Here is a 21,022-nt window from a genome sequence, read left to right as displayed (position 1 = left end):
CCCCCTTGTCCTCCAGCACATCCCTTTTCAGCTCCTTAACCCCTCGCAATTCCTTGCAGGTACAGCCACCAGGAAAGCCCAGAGGTGAGAGGACAGGGTGCCAAGGCCTGGGCTGGGTGCCACCTGGCAGCGGAGGGAGGGTAAGGAGAGGGGAAATGAAAGTCCTGTGCCCTCTTGTGCAGGCAGTGATTAAGTTAGATCTACTATGTGCCAAGCACTAGTCACAAGACAGCAAAATCATCCCTGCCACAAAGTGGCAGTGCTTCTCTAAGAGTAGCCCTCTGACCCAGGACAGAAACTAGGGCCAGAATAGGAGGCTCAGCAGGGGCAGGGGAGGGCAGCTCCTCATCACAGTGGCTTGTAGGCTGACCGGAGGCGAGAGCTGGAGGCAGCTTTGATGAGGGTACGGTCAGAGATCGGAGAAATGGACCTGAGCCTTGAGCTGGCTGAGCGAGAGGCTGTAGCCCAGGGTGAGTGACCATATGGGGACTCAGGAAGACCTGGGAATGGGACAGGGTCCTTAGGCATCATTAACTGCCTTGAGGCCCTGCCCCTCCACCAGACATGGCCCAGGAGCTCACCCTGAAGCAGATCCGGGATGCCCAGGGCAAGGCTTTGCTCCTCCGGGCACGAGCAGCAGCTGCCCGACGGCAGCAGCGAGGCCTCAGGGACCAGACCCAGCGGCTCCAAGGCCAGCTCAGCCATCTGCAGGACATGGCAAGGTGGGCCCTGTCCCCTCGCCCCCAACCCAAGGGTCTGAAGCCCCAAATCTTCTCACTCCCACAAAACAAAAACAAAGCTACGCAAACCTTTCTCCCCTAGGAAAGCAAAAGCAGATGTAGCCTTTGGGCCTCCCACACCCAGGCTCTTGAGCCTGGAGCCAGATGTCCTGGTAAGTGTCCTTAGAGTAGGGGGCAGGGGGGGCACCCCCCAAGTGGCAGTGGTCTGTGCTCCCAGGCAGCAGCTTCCCTCACTCCTGTTCTCTTTCTAGCAAGAGGTCATGAGGGTCTGTACCCTTCGGACCCAGTTCCTCCAGGCTCTGCTGACCCCTCATTCTGATCCAAGGACTTTGTGAGTTACCCCCTGCCTTACCCCCTCCCAAGCCCTAGAGATGGCCTGTATGTGGCCTCTTCTCCCTTCCTCTAAACACCATCTTTCCTCAGGACCACCCAGGACGACTTGTTTGCCACCACCCACAGGCAGTGGTTCAGTGAAATGGAGGTGAGTAGGACACTTGGAAGGGGCCTGGGGAGCCAAGACTGGAGGATGTTCCTGCCCCAGGGTGGGTCCAGTGTTGCTTCCCCCACCACTGCTCTGCCCCCTGATCACTCCCTCCCCTCACCAGGTCTTGATGATTTCCCACCCTCCCTCACACATCCTGGGGGCACTGGAGCACCTGGCTTCCAGGCAGACGGCCGAGCTGCAGATGTTAACTGATCAGTGGGATGGGGAGACTCGTAGGTAGGAGCCACCTGTGGTGGGAGAGGACGAGGGTCAAGGTTTCCTTCCAGGCATCTGATTCTTCCTTGTCCTTGAATAGGCTAGAGCCGACTGATGTGTCAGAGTCCCCAGCCCTGCCTTCCCTGACCCACCTTGTCCAGGTAACGGGGTTCCCCAGCAAGGAGGGAGGTTAGGTGAGGTGGCAACTTTGTTTCCCTCTACTTCCAAGGGGTGTTCTTGGGCTATCAAGCTCTGGGAATCCCTGCGACTTCCCTAACTGCAGGATTTTCTTCTCTCTTACCACCCACAGGAGGGTTGGCGGTCTGTAGGGGTGCTGACTTCAAAGAGGGGCCCTCTCCTACAGCAAGGTCAAGCCCTAGCTGAGAGACTCCAAGGCCTGATGAAGGAAATAACACAAAGAGTGGCAGGGTCCCAGGAAGCTTGGTGAGATGATTTCATGTGTGGTGTCTGTGTCTTGTCCCCAAGTCTCTGTGTCACTAACCTTATGTGCTTCTTCCCTCCCTCACTCCTTTAGCCAAGCCTTGTCTCTGGAGCTGCAGGTGACTGCACTCCAGGCCACCCGTAACTCTCTGAGAGCTCAGAGCCAGAGCCTGAAGGAGGAGGCCGAGCGGAGGCAGCAGGAGCTCTGGGAGCTCCAGGCCAAACGTCAGCGCATCGTGAGCTGGCGGCAGCGAGTGGTGAGTAGACATCACCTAGCTGGGGAGTAGCAAGGGCCCCCCCCCCACTCTGTCTTAAGCCTGGGTGTGTCCCCAGGAGGAGACCCAGGAGCGGATCCGGGTACTGATCAAGGGGAATTCTGTCAGCAAGAGTCACCTTCAGAAGAGCCCGGGAGAGGTGAGAGGCTGCATGCGGGCCCAGAGCTTGGGTCCCAGGGAAGTGAGAAAGGAAGGTCTGGCTAGGGGATCCTTTGGGCCTTGGAGGTCCTAAGGAGGCAGGGGATAAGGGACTGGGATCACAGTTCTTGGGCTTGACGAGTCCAGGGTAGGTGGGGCTGGGAGTCTGCCTTTCTGATGCTTCATCTTCTCCCCTCTAGATACAGGCTTTGGCCCAAAGGAAAGTGGTTCCAGCTGCAGGAGCTGTGGGGCTGCAGGCCCAGAATCTGCTGGGCAGACTAGAAGAAGAAGCACAATGGCTGCTGGACCTGGAACTCAATCCCCTGCTGCGGCGGCACCCAGGGGGGTGAGAACACATCTCAGATTTCCTCCTTTCCTCCCAACTGCTGATTCCTGGGCTCAGCGATGCCCCCTCCCCCACTCCCCTGAGCCAGATGTGGCCCTGTGGTCCTGACTTCCATAAACATCCTGATACCTCCCCCCTCCAGGCTGCAGCCCCTTCCAGCCGTCCTTCCATCTGTCTACTCTCTGCATCCAACTTGTCCTGGATCCCAGAACCTCATCCACCTGAGCCAGGACCTGGGGCTCACCACAGGCAAGGTGAGTCCAGCCTCGCCCCTATCCCCTGACTGTCCATGCCCCAGCCTTACTGAGCCTCTCCTCCCCAGGCCCCAGAATTCCTCTTGCACCACGCAGTCTCCCTGCGCCAGGATTGGGTGTTTCTCCAGGACCAACTGAATCACAGGCATGGCGTGCTGATGCGCCTACAGCAGGATCTGCCCCCAGGACCTTCCACCCAGGGTGAGAGGCACAGGCACTAAGGATAACTGCCGGTCACTGAGCATCCGCAGGCACCGGCCACAGGAAGCATACCATCCTGGTCAGAATTCCGCCCACCCCAAGGCTCTCCCCCTGCAGTCCACCCTCCACTTGTCCAAGGGCCCAGATCTGACCAGACCCTTCTCCTGCTCAGGGCCATTAGCAGCTGCCTGTTGTGCACAGGAATTCAGCCCACACAGCAAAAATTCATGAGCCCCCTCATGCATAAGGCACAAAGGCAAGATAGGGCATAGATCCTGCTCTCAGTGTAGGCAGAGGAGAGGCCAGGTGAAGGGATGAGAAACGGGCAGAGCAGGTGCAGAGGTAGCAGAGGAAGCCTCCTGGAGACAGCACTGGCATTCAACCTTCAAGGCAGTGCTGGGAGGGGTCAGGGAGGAGTCTGGCCTAGCAATAGGGAACGGAGGTGGGAGAAAGCCCAGGGAGGCCTGGAGGGATGGGCTGGCTGCACCAACTGGGTGCTGCTTCCTATATAAAATGCAGGGGGCAGGGAGGGGGACACACTAAGAGAGTGTGGAGGTAGAATGAGCCCTGGGCAGTAGATGGGATGCTGGTGATGTGGGAGAACAAAGAGGCAGGGTGCAGTAGGAATTCTTTAGCCTGGCATTCAAAGTCTTCCAAGATCTGGCCTCTGCTAACTTGTCACTGGTAGTAGGATGACCAGAGACTGGGCCCAGATTATGTGGCTTGAGACAAGCCTTGGGAGATGATGTCAGGCATCAGAAGGACTTGTGTGACAGTCTGGGACATCTTGCTCACTGCCTAGACTTTGCATGATGTGTCTAGATGTTGAAGTCCATGACTGGTACTCCTGGCTCCCTTTCTGGAGCTTCATTCCCAGGGAACTGAGCAGTTCAGTTGATTGGGGAATGATTCTTAGTTTTATAAATTTGGATCCATTCTCTATATATTTGAGAAATGAGGGTTTTATCAGAGAAACTTATTATAATGTTGTTTCCCAGTTTCCTGCTTTTCTTCTAATTTTGGCTGCATTGGTTTTACTTGTATAAACTTTTTCTAATTTAATATAGTCATAATGAGCCACCTTACCTGCCATGACCCTCTCATCTCTTGTTTGGTCATAAACTCTTCCCTTATCCATAGATCTGACAGGTAAAATTTTCCATGTTTCCCTAATCTGCTTGTGATATTGCTGTTTATGTCTAACTTAGGTACTCATTTTGAGCTTTTCTTGATATATGGTGTGTTCCTAAAGTCTGGACACATAGGAAATCTCATTAATTATGCCTATTTTCAAGAAATGAATGAAATTTTCAACAACATTGTATTTAATTAGCATAAATGAGATTTCGTAGGAAGATAGAGGAGACACATAGGAAATTTCATTAATTAAATTAATCTCATTAATATGGAAAATAGTCCCCAACAGCTAATGCAAGCTTTTATTCCATATGAAATTGTCACGGCTAAAATTTATGCTAATTAAATAAAATATTGACAATTTAATTTCTTGAAAATAGGCATAGTTAATCAGATTTCCTGTTGTAGGATCATGAGTTCTTGCCCCAGTCGCCTAGATCTTTCGGCTTCTCAAACACTAGATTACTCTGGTCATTTACTTCTGTGTATTATGTAAAGGCCTGATTTCTTTCGTCGATCTGTCTCTTAGCTCTATTTCTTAGCCAGCACCAGACTGTTTTGGCGATTACTGCTTTGCAATACATTTTGACGTGTGGCACTGCTAGGCTTCGTTGCTTCACTTTTTTTCCCCTTGATTCCCTTGACATTTGCCCTGTAGTTCCTCCAGATGAATTTTGTTTTGATTTTTTCTAGCTCTTTAAAATAACTCTTGGATAGTTTGACTGGTGTGGCACTGAGTAAGTCAATTAATTTAGGTAGTATTATCATTTTTATTACATTGGTTCAGAATGACCGATTAATATTTCTCCATTTGTTTAGATGTCTTTATGTGAAATGTTTTGTAATTGTGTTCATATAGTTCTGTGTGTGTCTTGGCAGGTTGACTCCCAGGTATTTTATACTGTCTGCAGTTATTTTACATGGAATTTCTCTTCCTATTTCTTCCTGATGAATTTTATGGTAACATATAATATTGGTGATTTATGTGGGTTTATTTTGTATCCTGCACCTTCGCTAAAGTTGTTAAATGTTTCCACCCCTTATCAGTTCATTCTCTAGGGTTCTTTATACCAGGCCTTCTGGTTTGTCTATTTACTTATTTTTAGTTTTTAGCATTCACTTTTATAAGATTTTGAGTTCTAAATTTTTCCCCTTCCCTCTCCTCTCCCTTCCCAAGACGGCATGTAATCTCATAGAGGCTATACAGTCATATCAAATATATCTCCACATTAGTCATGTTGTAAAGAAACATCAGAACCAAAAAGAATAACCATGAGAAAGGGAAAAAAAGGGATTGAAATGCTTCAATCTGCATTCCGACTCCGTAGTTTTTTCTCTGCACCCTTGATCTTACTGGAAAGGCTTCTAGTTTATCCCCATTTCAGATAACGTTTGCTCTTGGTTTTAGATAGATACTACCTAACATTTTTTTAAAAGCTCCATTTATTCCTATGCTTTCTGGTGTTTTTCATAGGAGTGGGTGTTGTGTTTTGTTAAAAAAAAATTTTCTGCATCTACTGATAATCATATGGAGTTTTTTTGTTTGTTTTTGTTATGAATATGTTCGGTTGTGCTGATAGTTTTCCTAATATTGAGCTAGTCCTCTATTCCTAGTATAAATCCCATCTGGTCATAGTATATTATCTTTGTGATATATTGTTGCAATCTCTTTGCTAGTATTTTATTTAAAATTTTTGCATCAGTATTTGTTAGGAAAATTGGTCCGTACTTTTCATTTTCTGTTTTTGCTCTCCCAGGTTTAGGTATCAAGATCTTATCTGTGTCATAGAAGGAATTTAATAGGACTCCTTTAACTATTTTTTTTTTCAAATAGTTTGCATAGTATTGGAATTAACTGTTATTTAGATGTTTGGTAGTATTGGCTTGTAAATCCACCTGGCTGTAGGAATTTTTTTCCGTAGGGAGCTAATTTATGGCTTGTTCAATTTCTTTTTTCTAAGATAGCATAATTTAAGTATTCTATTTCCTCTTCTATTAATCTAGTCAATTTATATTTTTGTAAATGTTCATCTTTTTCACTTAGGTTGTCAGTTTTATTGGACAAAATAGCTCCATTTGGGGATTTCAGGTGATAGGTGGATTCTTTCAATTTCTACTTTGCCCTCTGCTTCTATGATATCTGGGTATTTTTCCTTTATATTATCTTGAAATACAACTTTAGACTCTTTTTTTGGATCATGGCTTTCAATCTTCTTTCCATGTCATTTGTTTTTCCAGTGAAATATTTCATATTTTCTTCTATTTTTCAGTCTTTTGACTTTGTTTTATTCTTCCTTGATATTTCATGGAGTCATTAGCTTCCACTTGACCAATTCTGATTTTTAAGGAGTTATTTTCAGTGAGGTTTTGTACCTCTTTTACCAAACTCATTTCTCTTTTCATAATTCTTCTTTTCTTAATTTACTTGCATTGCTCTCGTTGCTTTTTTTCCCCATAATTGCTTTTATTTCATCTTTATTAGTGGTATATTTACCTCCCCCCCTTTCTTTTTACTTAATAGTTTTTTTTATTTTTCCCAATTACATGTAAAAATAGTTTTCAGCATTCACTTTTATAAGATTTGGAGTTCCAAATTTTTTTTCTCCCACCTCTGCAACACAGCAAGCAATTGGCTAAAGGCCATACATGTATAATCATATTAAACATTTTCACATTAGTCATGTTGTGAAAGAAGAATCAGAACAAAAGGGGGAAACCATGAGAAACAAAGAAAAAAGAGAGAAAAGAGTGTACTTAGATCTTAATTCAGACTCCATAATTCTTTCTCTGCATGTGTATAGCATTTTGCATCATGAATCTTTTGAAATTATCTTAGATCATGGTATTACTGAGAAAAGTTAAGTCTATCAAAGTTGATCACTGCACTTTGTGGCTGTTACTGTGTGAGATGTTCTCCTGGTTCTGCTCACGTCATTCAGCACCAGTTCATGTAAAGTCCAAGTTTTTCTGAAGCCTGCCTGCTCATCATTTCTTATAGCATGATATATTCCATCACATTCATATGCCACCACTTGTTCAGCTGTTCCCCAATTCATGGGCATTCCCTCAGCTTCCAGTTCTTTACCACCATAAAAATACATATGGGTCCTTTTCCAATTTTTTTAATCTCTTTGGTATACAGACCTGTTAGTGGTATTCCTGGATCAAAGGGTATGCACAGTTTATAGTTCTTTGGCATAGTTCCAAATTGCTTGCTCTCCAGAATGGTTGGATCAATTCACAATTCCACCAACAATACGTTAATATTCCAATTTTCCCAAATCTTCCTCGACGTTTATCATTTTCCTTTTTTGTCATATTAACCAATCAGATAGGTATGAGGTGGTACCTCTGAGTTGTTTTTATTTTAATTTCTCTAATCAATACTGATTTAGAGCATTTTTTTCATATGACATGAGGCCTTTATCAGAAACACTGGCAGTAAAAATTATTTCCCAACTTTCAGCTTTCCTTCTAATCTTGGTTACATTGGCTTTGTGCAAAAACTTTAAAACTTAATGTAATCTTAATCATCTATTTTGTATTTCATAATGTTCTCTATCTCTTGTATGGTCACAAATTCTTCCCTTCTCTGACAGGTAAACAATTATTCCTTGCTCTCCTAATCTGCTTATGGTATCACCCTTTATGTCTAAATCATGTACCCATTTTGACCTTATCTTGATATACATTGTAAGATGTTGGTTGATGCCTAGTTTCTGCCATACAGTTTTCCCAGAAATTTTTGTCAGAGAGTGGGTTCTTATCCCAGAAGCTGGAGTCTTTGGGTTTATCAAGCAGTAGATTACTATAGTCATTGACTACTGTATCTTGTGTACCTAACCTATTCCACTGAGCCATCACTCTATTTCTTAGCCAGTACCAAGTAGTTTTGATGATTGATGCTTTATAATATAGTTTTAGATCTATTATGGCTAGGCCACCTTCCTTTGCAATTTTTTTTCACTAAATCCTTTGATATTTCTTGACCTTTTGTTCTTCCAGATGAATTTTGTTATTATTTTTTCTAGCCCTATAAAATAAATTTTGGTAGTTTTATTGGTATGGCACTTGAATAAGTAAATTAATTTAGGTAGAATTGTTGTTTTTATTATATTTCCTCAGCCTACCCATGAGCAACTGATATTTTTCTAATTATTTAGATCTGACTTTATTTGTGTGAAAAGTGTTTTGTAACTTTGTGTTCATGTACTTCCTGGGTTTGTCTTGTCAGGTAGACTCTGAAATATTTTATATTGTCTACAGTGATTTTAAATGGAATTTTTCTTTCTCTTGTTGCTGGGCTTTGCTAATAATATGTAGAAATGCCAATGATTTATGAGGGTTTGTTTTATAACCTGAAACTTTGCTAAAGTTGTTCATTATTTCACATAGCTTTTTAGTTGGTTCTCTGTGATTCTCTAAGTATATCATCATATCATCTGCAAGGAGTGATAGCTTTGTTTCTTCATTGCCTATTCTAATTCCTTCGATTTCTTTTTCTTCTTTTATGGCCAAAGCTAACATTTCTTGTACAATATTGAATAACAATGGTGATAATGGACATCCTTGTTTCACCCCTGAACTAATTTATTAGGAAAGCTTATAGCTTATCCCCATTGCATATAATACTTGCTGATGGTTTTAGATATATGCTACTTAGCATTTTAAGGAAAATTCCATTTATTCCTATGCTCTCTGGTATTTTTATAGGAATGGGTACTATATTTTGTCACAAGCTTTTTCCACAGCTATTAAGATAATCATATGATTTCTGTTACTTTTGTTGTTGATATAGTCAATTATGCTGATAGTTTTCCTAATATTGAACCAACCCTGGTATAAATCCCTGGTCATATATACACTGATCATAGCATATTATCCTCATGATAAATTGCTGTAATTTCTTTTAAAGTTCATCAGTATTCATTAGGGAAATGGTCTATAATTTACTTTCTATGTTTAAACTCTTCCTGTAATAAGCCTAAGTTGAACTTGAGGACCTTTCCTGATTTGAAAATAAACTCTGCCCCCTAATGGGCTGAATGTGGTCATGTGATGCCTGTGGTGGGAAGAGTCTGCTGAAGGGTGGTGCAGAGCCCACAGGAGAAGCTGGCTTTGAGGGAGGCTTGTTTTTCAGGAAGGCACAACTTTTGTTACTTTGTAGTCAAGTGGGTCATGAGGGTTGTGATGTTCTCTGACCCAGGAGAAGGCTATATATACCTCTGAGGTGAAGTTTTGCTTTGGGGCTCACTTTGGGAAGAGTTGTGTGATTTGGCCAGATGAGACTCTGGGCAGCCGTTGAGCCCCCCGGCTTTGAAAACCCAGATGTTGGTGCTTCTCTCTCTGGTGACGATCTAGGTATGGATGTAATGGTCAGACAGCTAGAAGCCCTGTCTGCTGAATTGTGTTATTTTCTCTCCTTTTGTCTGCTTGTAACTTCTGTTTGTATTCTCTGAAGTTCAGGTGCTGACTTTTTCCCCTGAACTAGGTAAATAATATGTTTGATTGATTAAAGTAAGATTGTTAACCCTTTTTGAGTTGCTTTCCTTTAGAAAAGCAGATCAAAGAACCTGTGCTAGCAGCCATCCTGGATATGCTAGGGTGCTTGGTGCTACACTGGTTTAGGTATCAGCACCATATGTGTATTGTAAAAAGAATTTGATAGAATTTCTTCCCCTATTTTTCCAAATTTTTTATATAATATTGGAATTAATTGTTCTTTAAATATTTGGTAGAATTCACTTGTAAATTAATCTGACCCTGGAGATTTTTCTTAGGGAGTTCATTGATGGTTTGTTCAATTTCTTTTCCTGAAATGGGGTTAAGTATTTTATTTCCTCTTCTATTAATCTGGGCAATTTATATTTTTGTAAATATTCATCCATTTCACTTAGATTGTCAGATTTATTGGCTTACAATACAGTTAGACAAAATAGCTTCTAATTATTGTTTTAATTTCCTCTTCTTTCCTTTCCATTTTTTTTTTTTTAAGCAATCGGGGTTAAGTAACTTGCTCAAGGTTACACGGCCAGTTATTTCTGGGTGTAGTGCTAAGTATATAGCCCAGATTTGATCCCCAGGTCATCCTGACACTGGGGCCGGTGCTCTTACTCAATGAGCCACCTGGCCGCCCCTAAGCAATTGGGGTTAAGTAACTTGCTCGGGGTTACATGGCCAGGTGTTTCTGGGTGGGTGCTAAGTGTCTGAGCCCGGATTTGATCCTCAGGTCATCCCGACACTGGAGCCAGTGCTCTTACTCGCTGTGCTACCTGGCTGTCCCCCTTTCCATTTTTGATGCTGGTAATTTGGTTTTCTTTTTTTTTTTTTTAGTCAAATTAACTCAAAGGTTTATCTGTTTTTTTTTTTCTTTTCACGAAACCAGCTCTTAGTTTTATTTCAATTTAGTTCAATAGTTCTCTTAATTTCAGTTTTATTCATCTCTTCTTGATTTTCAGAATTTCTCATTTGGTATTTAACTGGACATTTTTAATTTGTTCCTCTTCTGGCTCTTAGTTGCATACCCAATTCGTTGATCTCTTTCTCTATTTTATTCATGTAAGCATTTAGAGATATAAAATTTCCCCTAAGAACTGCTTTGGTTGTATCCCATAAGTTTTGGTTTGTTGTCTCATTATTGTCATTCTCTGATGAAATTATTGGTTGTTTCTATGATTTGTCATTTGACCCACTCATTCCTTAGGATTAGATTACTTAGTTTCCAATTAATGTTTAGTCCGTGTTTCTATGGCCCTTTATTACACATAATTTTTATTGCATCATGATCTGAAGAGAATGCATTTAATATTTCTGCCTTTCTGCACTGGATTGTGAGGTTTTTATGCTTGGATACATGGTCAGTTTTTTTTTAAAGCAATTGGGGTTAAGTAACTTGCTCAAGGTTACACGGCCAGTTATTTCTGGGTGTGGTGCCAAGTATCTGAGCCCAGATTCAATCCCAGGTCTCCCGACTCTGGGGCTGGCGCTCTTACTCACTGTGCCACCTGGCCACCCCTACATGGTCATTTTTTGTGTAGGTGCCATATACCACTGAAAAAAAGGTATATTCCTCTCTATCTCCATTCAGTTTTCTCCATAGGTCTGTCATATCTAACTTTTCTAAAATTCTATTCATCCCCTTCACTTATTTGTTTATTTTATGGTTAGATTTATCTGGTTCTGAGAGGGGGAGGTTGAGGTCCCCCACTAGTATAGTTTTACTAACTACTTCTTCCTGCAACTCACTTAATTTATTTTCCTTCTCTCTTTTGATTAGATCTATTTTTGCTTTTGTTTTGTCTGAAATCAGGATTGCCACCCCTACATTTTTGCAAAAGCAAAAATTGACCTAATTAAAAGAGATAAGAAAGGAAACTACATCTTGCTAAAAGGCATCATAGACAATGAAGTAATATCAATACTAAATATATATCACCAAGTACTATGGCATCCAAATTCTTAGAGGAGAACTTAAGGGAGTTACAAGAAGGCAGAAATGGTAGGGGAAAGGAGGGCAAAGTGAGGAAGGCAGTGGTCAAAAGCAAAGCACTGGTGAAGAGAGCAAGGGGAAAAAAAAAAGAGAAAAGTATAAACAGGGGAGAAAATAGGATGGAGAGAAAGACAGTAATCATAACTGTGAATGTGAATGGGATGAACTCTCCCATAAGATGGAAGTGGATAGCAGAATAGATTAAAAACTATTATCCTACAATATGCTGTTTACAAGAAACACATTTGAAGCAGAGGGATACACACAGAGTAAAGGTAAAAGGCTGGAGCAGAGTATGTTATGCTTCAGCTGAAATAAAAAAAGCAGAAGTAGCAATCCTGATCTCAGACAAAGCAAAAGCACTTATTTTCTTCAGTTAGCTTTTGTGCCTTTTCCATTTGGCCAATTCTTTTTTAAAAGTTTTCTTCTTCAGTGGATTTTTTTTTTCATTTGGCCAATTGCATTTTTTACAGAATTGTTTTTATCAATTTTTGTCCATACTTGTTCAAGTTGTTGACTTTCTCTTGCATACCTCTCATTTCTTTTCCCAATGTTTCTTCTACCTCTCTTATTTTACTTTTTAAGTCCATTTTGAGCTATTCCAAGAAGGTTTTTTTTTTTTTGGGGGGGGGGCTTAAGACCAATTCATATACCTGTTTGACAATGTTGTCCTTGTCTGAAGTTGTGTTTTGATCTTCCCTATCACCATAGTAACTTTCTATCACCAATGTTTGTTTTTGTTTCTTGTACATTTTGTTTGCCTATATTGTGGCTTTTAAAGTTGAACTTCCTGCTGGAGCACAGGAGGCACTGTCCCAAGTTTCTTGTTCTGGGGGCCAGGGGCCTGGTCACTGGCTTTGTGCACAGGGGCCTGGTAGCTTGTAGGTGCTAGTAGACTTGCTCACTGCACTCACTCACTGGCCTAGTCATGCCTGTTGTTGCCTGGTTTCCAGGACTGGTAACCTGTCTTCTGTGCTGGGGCTGGAGGCCTCACAGCTAGCTGCTGAGCCATGACTGAAGAACCTTTGTGGGTGATCTGTGTTACAGCTAAGAGCCTCTCCCTGGCTTTCCTAGATACCGTCGGCACTGGGCTACGCTCTCCTTTTACCCATGAAACAGACCTTTCCTGAAGTCCTTTTAAGTTATCTTGAGCCAGAAGATTGTTTCACTTTGTCTTTTTGTAGGTTCTATCACTCCAGAATCCTTTTAGAGGCTTGATTGAACATTTCTGAGGGAAACTGGGGAGAGCTCAGGCAACTTCCTGGCTTCTGTCATCTCGGCTCTACCTCTTTTTTTTGTCTAATTTTTCCTCTACCACTTTATTTAATTTTTTAAATCTTTTTTTTTTTTTGCTTTTTTATATCTTTCTTTAACTTTTCTAGGAATTCTTGTTGGGTTTCTGTCCAATCTGCAGTTTTTTCATTGAGGCTTTGCTTGTAAATGTTTTTCAAGTCATTGTCTTTTGAGTTTGTGTCTTGAGCTCCCCTGTCACCTTATAAGAGTTTTATGGTCAGGTTCTTGACTTTGGACTTTATGTTAGAGTTGGACTCTGCTGACCTCTGGGGGTAATGGCTGTCTGAGTTCCTGTGGCTAGATCTGGCAGCTTATAAGTTTACAGTGCTTCTTCTGAGGTAGTGTGATGTGGGGAAAGTTCTGGTCACTGCCCTCCTTGTCAGAACTGTGCTTCATACTAAGGTGGGGCCTCTCCTCCCTCTCAGTGGCAGACCGTAGCCACTTCTCTCTACACTGGAACTGCGGTCTAGAGCTGGGTGATGGGCAAAGGAACCTCCAGCTGGCACCTGGTTCTACTCCCAGTGCTGGCACAGGGACCCATCCCTTCTAATCTCTCTCTGACCAGGTGTTTAGTCGCCTCATGCTACTGCCTCCAGATCCTGCATGTGTCTACACCCACCACACTGTACACTGACCTCTCTGCTGTCTTGAACTGGAAAAATGAGACATTCTGATTTGGTTTTGGTTACCTCCGAATTTGATTTGACAGGTTTTTTAATTTTTTTTTGAGGGTTGGGTTGGGAGAGCTCCACAGAAATATGTGATTACCTGTACCACCTTGGCTCTGTCCTCCTAGGCAAATACACTCTTACAAAATGCCCTCCATCCCTGGTCATATTTTAAAGCTGTAGTTTAGAAATCCAGAAGTCCTTCTTCCGAGCCATCCATTCACTTTCCAGATCCAGATAATTTTCTTTTTCATCCTTTGCCTTCTTTGGATTTCAGTGATGCAATCACCACTATGGCCTTTGGGTCTTCCGTTTCTTGCCCAAGCTTGAATAACTTTTGGCAAAGTTTTCTAGCAGTATCATTTGTGTCCATGTTTTGACAAGTCTTGAGAGGTTCTCTGCTAAAACATGCCTCAGGGAGACAACAATAGACCTCTCTTTTGTTATCAAATTGAAGCCAAATATCTTCTTCACCAGCCTTTAGCAAGGCGTTCCCAACCCCCTCCACTGCACACATCTTCCTTTGACCCTCCCTCTGTGAGCTCCCATTTGGCAAACACCTGCTTCATGCCAGATCCTGTGCCAGGCGCCAGGGACACAATAAAAGAATGACGAAATTCCCTTTTCAAGGAGATGACATGTATATATGTTAGAGTGTGTGTGTGTGTGTGTGTGTGTCTCTCTAAAAAACAAGGGAGCTTGGGAGGGAGGCCACTGTAGGCTGGGGAAGCAGGAAAGGCTTCCTGTAGAATATGGTGCCAGATCTAAGTCCTGAAAGAAGAGAGGGAGTCAGGGAGTCTGTGGGACGAGGTACTGAGGTGGGAAATGAGTGCCGTGTGTCAGGAACAAACAGGGCTGGACCACAGAGGACAGGAAGAAGAATGTGTGCAGTGAGAGATGCTGTGGCCAAAAACCAAACCAAGGAGTTTTTATCTTATCCTGGAGGCAGCAGGGAGCCACTGATGTTTGAGTAGGACAGGGACATAGGTCTTCTCTTAAGGAAAGTCACTTGGGAAGAGAGGCGTGGTGGGGTGGGGACACTCGGGGTGAGAGGTCAATGATCTGACTGAGCGTGAGGAGGGATGAGTGCAAGAAATGTCACAGACATGGAAAGAGCAGGATTCAGGAAGAGAGGGAGGGAGGAGTCAAGAGTAAGGCTGAGGTTATGAACCAAAACCTTTAGGTGGTGCCTTTGACAGAAACAGGGATGAGGTTAGGAAAGAAAGAAAATGAAATTCTATTTTGGACACATATAGTTTAAGGCATCCCATAGACAGCTGGTGATGTGAGATTGAAATCTAAGGGAAAGTCCTCTGCATAGAGACCATAAACTCATGTTACTAGACTATGAAAGAAGATGGGATCAGTGAGGTCTGCAGCAGAGAAGACCATCAGAATTGACCATTGGGGCACTCGGTCATCCTAGAGAAGGAGCTAGACAGCTACCTACCTGTAGCTAAGCACAGGTTTTTATTTTTGTAAATACAGTAAAACATTATTTACAAGTATCCCCCTGCTCCCAGCTCTCCTGGTATTACCAAAACTGGCGGTTTTCCTCATATCAAGAGAACAGCCCCAAAGGAATTCCTTGATGTTCACTCTCTGGTTTCAGGAGAGAGCTTGACCCACCTGCAGTTTGAACCTGGGAACCTGCCCTCTCAGAGATCCCAGTGCTGCGGGTGCATGGTCGACCACAGCCCCCTTTCCCGGGCTCTTTAGTGATGGAGTCATCTAGGCCTTTCAGGCTGTTTATGGATGGTCCAAACTCTGTCTGAAGTCCTCTGTTCACCTCTTTATCCTTTTATCATTCTTTGTCTTGTTTCCTTTTCTCACTTACCTTTTTTGTTTGATTTATATCTTACCCTCTGACCCTTCATCTTGCCATCAATCCCTTTCTCCTCCCCCAGGAGTCTTCATGTCCTTTTTCCTTGAGCCTTTTTCTCCTCTGCTCCAAGCTCTCCCACATTTCTCCTTCCAAAATTCAGTTTCTGGGATTCAAGTCCAAATCCCTCCCAATCAACTTTTTTTTTCCTTTTAAAATTTTTTGGAACACCCCAAAAAAGAGTATCTTTGTATGTATACTTTCAAACCCTCCTGCTTGTCTGTGTTTCCCTGTGAACTTCCTTCTTTTGTGTGCTTTATAAAAAATCTCTTTGGGGAAAATCAGTATTGTTCACCCTTCCTTTCTCTCCCAGGCCCACACAATTAAGACAGACAGACAAGCCTCGTGAAAAAGGAGCCTAGTCGAGCCAATGAATCGGCCCCGTATGATCACTTCCGGAAACATCCGTGTCTTTCTGCACTCGGGTGCTGGGTTAGGCCCTTTAACACACACAGGTTTGACAAACCTTGCGCAGACTGTTGTCTGGTTTGGTTGGTTCATGCCGCCCAGGGGTTCCCTGTGGTCCTGTCTTCCATCACTGTTCACAGCACGGTAATAGCTCCTTGTACTGACATGCTGCAGTTTATCCAGCTGTTCTCCAAAGAATGGGCTTCCTCTCAACTCTCCTTTTTTTCCTGTTTCCTCCCCCTTAGGGTCAGAAAGTTTGTATTGCTTGCAGAACTTCCTTCCCCTGTATCATGCTCCCTCTTATCCCATCCCCCGGTCCTAATCTCCACTTGTCCCTCTGTTGAGTCTGCAGTATGTCTATACCACACTGTGCATTTGTGCATCTCTGATAGAAGTGAGTTTCATCTGCCACTGCTCCCTCACCCCTTCCACCATGTTTGTAAACTTCTTTTTATCTACTCTAATCATGAGAAGCAACAGCGCCCATTTTTTTCTCCCTCTGTCTGCATTGGTATCTTCCTCTTTTTATTCTTCCTTCTTTTTCTCCTCTTTAAAGCAGGACCAGTTCATCCCCAGGCTCTCTGCTTTTATCTAACTCCCTTTGATGAAATTAAGTCCTGAAGGAACATCGGTTTCTTTTCCCCTTTAGAATGTTAGCACTCTATCATATGGCTCCTTTTCAGTGCTCAAATACATTTACCTTCCCCGAGTTTTCTGCACTCTTGTGTTTGTATGCTAGAGTTTCTACTTAGGTCTGATCCTTACCACAAAAATGCTGCAAAGTATTCTGTCCCATTAAAGATTCATTTTTTCCCACGTAGGGTTATATTCAGCTTTGCTGGGTAAATTATCCTTAGTTGTAAGCCTGTCTCTTTTGACTTTTGAAATATTATGTTCCCAGATCTCCCTTTGTTTTTAGAAAAACTTCTCTGTCTTTTGTGATCCTGGTTGTGGTATCTTGGTCTGCTTGGATTGCTTCCTTTTGGATGCTGGCAGTAGTTTTTCTTTGATATGGAACATTCCTTTTGGAGATTCCTTTCAGGAAACAATTGGTAGGTTCTTTATGTTTTCACTTCACCCTCTGGTTCTCATAGATCCAAGCAGTTTTCACCTACGATTTCCTGAAATATTGTGCCCAGGCTTTTTTTTTTCTTTTAAATACATCATGGTTTTTAGAGAGTACAATGATTCTTAAGTTACCTCTCCTTGATGTGTTCTTCAAGTCAGTTGTTTGTGATATTTGATATCTATTTTTTTTTATTCTTTTGTGTTCTGATACTTTTTACTGTTTCATGGAGTCACGAATTTTTCTTTGAACTCCTCTAGTTTTCAGATGTAATATTTACTTGTTTCTCTTCTAACCTGTTTATTATTTATTCTTTCTTCAAGAGCTTTTATTTCATTTATCATCTTTCTACTTTCCAGTTATTCAATTAGTCCTTGTAGAAAAATCCATTGTTTTTCTTTGAGCCTCCACCTGCAACTGTTAACAGAGTTTCTCTTTCTTCTGGTTGGATTTCTAGGCTGGTAGTAATCTGTGATACTAGCTGATGTTTTCTTTTTGGTTTTTTTCCCATGTCTCCAGCTTCAGCTCCTGAACTGGGGCTCTGTAGGGGTCAGGATCCTCACTGCCCAGCTTTGCACGTGAGGCTGGAGTGTTTGGCACTCCCTACTTTAACCCTGGTTTATCTGGGTTCCACCCCAACCTTCTCCTTTCAAAGCCTTCTGCTCTTCCAAGGTCCAGAGTTCTGTATTTTCAGGGCCCTCTCTGCTACGTCAGGACAGGGATCTCAGAGCCCTGCAGTTCCTGGTCTGAGGGATACGCTCCCTCATCAGGGCCCTTTCTATTTGGGGCTTTTCAGGGGAGCTCTTCACTCTTGCTGACCATACAGGCTGCCTTTGGCCCTGACCCCTTTCTGGTTGTGTTTTGAAGGGTCAGGCCCTTCAACAGACATAGTTTTGACAAACCTTGTGCAGACTCTTCTGTGTTCTGATTGGTTCATGCTACCCAGGGGTTCCCTGTAGTCTTCTCTTCCATCACTGTTCACAGCACAGTAATAGCTCCTTGTCTTGACATGCCACAATTTGTCCAGCTGTTCTCCAGAGAATGGGCCTTCTCTTGACTCTCTCTTGCTTGCCTTGCTGGTGGGCCCTTTTCCTTTGGCCTGTGGACTGATAGCTTTTGGTGCAGTTCTGGGGTGGAAGAAATCACTTACTGCAGTTTTCAATTTCTTGGTCATTATTCAGTCTGGTATAGATTTCAGGTTTTTGCTGAAGTAGGTGTCTGGGAATTGGGTAGGCCTGTGTTACAGACAGGCATCTCAGCCAGAAATACCCTTGGCCTCAGTCCCAGTCACCTCCACTATCTCTGTGCCCTTTCCTTCTGCCACATGGCCATCTCTTTGAAGAATGCCTGGGACCCAGTTCTGGGTGGGTGTTTGAGGTCAAGGAAAGGGAGAGGTTAAGGAGAATGTGGAGTTTTGTGGGGGAATTTGGCCCAGGTAGTATACTCCACACACATGTAACTTTTAATGCCCAGACCTCAGGAGACGAAGAGTCTTATTAACCTGGAGGAGGTGAACTCGAACCAGTTAAGTGTCTGAAATGTTCTGGCCCAGATCTCTTGGACTTCCGGGCTCCATGGAGGTTGAATCTGATGATGATGGTCATGCTTTTCTTGTGCCTGTGCATTTATTTCTTCAGGCTATACCATGCCTGAAGAGAAGACTGTCCCTCATCTTCGGCTCAGCTCCCATCTCCTTAGTAAAATCTGAAGTGGTTTCCTTAGATGAAAGTTCCACCTCCTCAAATTTGCCTAAAACACTGCATCGTATTCTATTTTCTAACCTTTTCACTCTCCCATATTAGCATACTTGTTTCCATGTTAAGACCTTTTCCCTTTTAAAAAGACTGAAAAATCCTTGAAGACAGGGACTGCATCATGTACGTTAAAATCCCACTGCCAACCATATCGTCCTGTGGAGTGGAAGCGTTTCATGGATGCTCACTGAATCACGTTTTGCCTCCCCCCCAGAACTTCTTCAGATCCAGGAGTCTGAGGAGAAGAAGCAGCAAGAACACCTGGGCCCCATCCTGCATCGCCTCAAGGAGCTGATGGAGCAGGGGCTGGACCGCATCCCCCAGCTGCTGAAGGCTGTGGAGGACTGGTGAGAGAGGCAGCCCTGGGGCTGAGGGATGCGGGCTTGGAGCCAATGGAACAGGCAGAGGAGAGGACGTGGTGGGAGGAAAGCTGAGAAGGGGGTGCTCGAGGTCTGGGCTGGGTGGAGGATCCAGGACCTCCAGAGACCTAGCCTGTCCATGCTGCCTTGCCCCCAGGTGGGACCAGCCAGGGCAGAATGCACTCCCTGAAGAGCTCCAGGACCAGGACAGCCTCTCCCTCCAGCAATGGAAGCTTCGCTGGGCCCGGGCCCAGGGGCGGAGAGCCTGAACACTTAGGTTTGGAAGTGGACGCACAGAGCCAGACATAGCCATTGGATACAAATAGAACTGGTTCCATCCTTTCGCTGTTAAAATGACAAACTCCTCCCAGTAAAGTGCCTAGAGATTTCGGGATCAGGGCTTTTTTCTGTGCCTTTAACCTCTGACCCTCCAACTCCTGCAATCCTTCAGTGCCCCTGGACCAACTTGTGCTCCTGTCCCCTTGGCCCTTGACCTTGCCTGGCCTGTTCCCTCAGCTAAAACAAGGACAATCAGGGTTTCCCCAGGGCAATGTTGCCCACCTGGAGGATATTTCCCTAAGGATAGGAAATCAAAGGCTTGAGATATTCCTCTAAGGAATGGAGTGGGGGGAACAGATCTGTGACCCATGGACCAAGTGATGAGGTTGGGAGGGGAGGATGAAAGAGGCTGATGCCTGACTTTAGTAAGTCTCCATCCCTGGACAGGGAAGGAAATCTGCCCACCATCTAAGAGCTGGTGTCCACACTGGCACCCTCAGAGTGCCCTTGGCTCCCTCATGGCACGTTACACATGAGGAAGGAGCACCCTAGGGGCTGGCAGAAGACTGGGAAGGCACTCCCCCTACCTAGGTCTGGCCAGGGCTGTGGAGGGCCCTTCCCTAGGCAGGATCCAGTGGTGTCTTTACTCCTGGTGGAGGGCCACACCGGGGAGCCTGTTCTTCCTGGCTTCTTTCCCAGTATTCCAAGACTGAGCAGGAGGGCTGGCTTCAGTGTGCAGGGGACATTAAGTGGGTCAGGGGAGATGCTTCAGGGATCCTGGACCCCTGTAGAGGTGAAAGAGAGAAATGCTTCCCTGGGCCTTGGGGCACTCAGCCACCATTTTCTCATCAAGGTCTTCCTTAGGGGAGTAGCAGTGTATTTACTGGGGAGTGGAGGAGCCAGACTGGAGAGCCATGCCCTCTGGGAGGCAGCCTCCTCCAGCCCAGCCATTTGCTGGCTGTCAAAGCTTAGCCCTCCCAAGGTACTTAGACTTCCCCACCGATCCAAGCTGAGGACAAGGTGAACCTGGAAAACTAATGGGCTCTTCCCCCCCCCCCCCCCCCGCAAGTGACCAGACCACTGCCCAGGAAGGGTTGCTTTCCCTGTTCCCCAGGAAACCTAAATTACCAAGGCCTGGCTGAAAAATCAGGGACCAGAACCGCCTCCTGACTCCCATTCAACCTTGACCCTAGCTCTGAGACTCTTGTTTCCTTGCCGTTCTAAGGCAGCACAAGGGGGTCTATAAGGTTCCTTAGGAGGGTGAAATTTGGGCTCCAGTTTATTATTCCTCAGTTCATGTTAATAAAGAGTTGAATGTGCCTTTAAGTGAATTATTTCCCGTTTCTGAGGCCTCAGCAAACCAAGGGCTGGGACTGGACCAGATGATCCCCAAGGATCTCTCCTTCTAGGGGAGGCCTCAACCCCGCAATCCCCCAACTCAGGAATCAGGGCTGTCCAGTTACCAACCAACAGACCTTCAGTGTTTCCTCTGGGGCTACAGCCAAGCCTGTCGAGGCTTTCCACGGAATGGGAATGGGCTGTAATGGGGGCTCCTGGGTGTGCAGAGAGACCTCCCAGGCCACCTAGGCAAA

At 44.3% G+C, this 21,022-nt stretch overlaps 3 protein-coding genes across 3 annotated transcripts in view; all 3 read left to right on the top strand.

The window, feature by feature from the left end:
- Window positions 1-20,756, top strand: part of HAUS5 (HAUS augmin like complex subunit 5) — a 26,290-nt gene extending 5,534 nt beyond the window's left edge. The window contains exons 3-18 of the mRNA XM_069079566.1: window positions 60-84; window positions 365-470; window positions 563-722; window positions 823-892; window positions 992-1,071; window positions 1,164-1,221; window positions 1,346-1,461; window positions 1,541-1,601; window positions 1,751-1,884; window positions 1,976-2,138; window positions 2,215-2,295; window positions 2,495-2,640; window positions 2,783-2,894; window positions 2,963-3,095; window positions 19,007-19,139; window positions 19,309-20,756. Coding sequence (XP_068935667.1) covers window positions 60-84; window positions 365-470; window positions 563-722; window positions 823-892; window positions 992-1,071; window positions 1,164-1,221; window positions 1,346-1,461; window positions 1,541-1,601; window positions 1,751-1,884; window positions 1,976-2,138; window positions 2,215-2,295; window positions 2,495-2,640; window positions 2,783-2,894; window positions 2,963-3,095; window positions 19,007-19,139; window positions 19,309-19,420 — 1,690 coding nt within the window. The 3' untranslated portion in view covers window positions 19,421-20,756. The remainder of the gene's footprint in view (window positions 1-59; window positions 85-364; window positions 471-562; window positions 723-822; window positions 893-991; window positions 1,072-1,163; window positions 1,222-1,345; window positions 1,462-1,540; window positions 1,602-1,750; window positions 1,885-1,975; window positions 2,139-2,214; window positions 2,296-2,494; window positions 2,641-2,782; window positions 2,895-2,962; window positions 3,096-19,006; window positions 19,140-19,308) is intronic.
- Window positions 1-21,022, top strand: part of COX6B1 (cytochrome c oxidase subunit 6B1) — a 60,927-nt gene that overhangs the window by 9,681 nt on the left and 30,224 nt on the right. The window lies entirely within an intron of this gene.
- The window catches only part of RBM42 (RNA binding motif protein 42), a 35,492-nt gene that overhangs the window by 9,675 nt on the left and 4,795 nt on the right, over window positions 1-21,022 (top strand). The gene's annotated exons all lie outside the window — the stretch shown is intronic.

The sequence above is a fragment of the Petaurus breviceps genome, unplaced genomic scaffold (assembly GCF_028583685.1).
Source record: "Petaurus breviceps papuanus isolate PSGF00001 unplaced genomic scaffold, PetGlider_PUasm1.0 91041, whole genome shotgun sequence".
NCBI classification, from domain to species: domain Eukaryota; kingdom Metazoa; phylum Chordata; class Mammalia; order Diprotodontia; family Petauridae; genus Petaurus; species Petaurus breviceps.
This window is presented reverse-complemented; position numbering and strand designations above follow the sequence as displayed.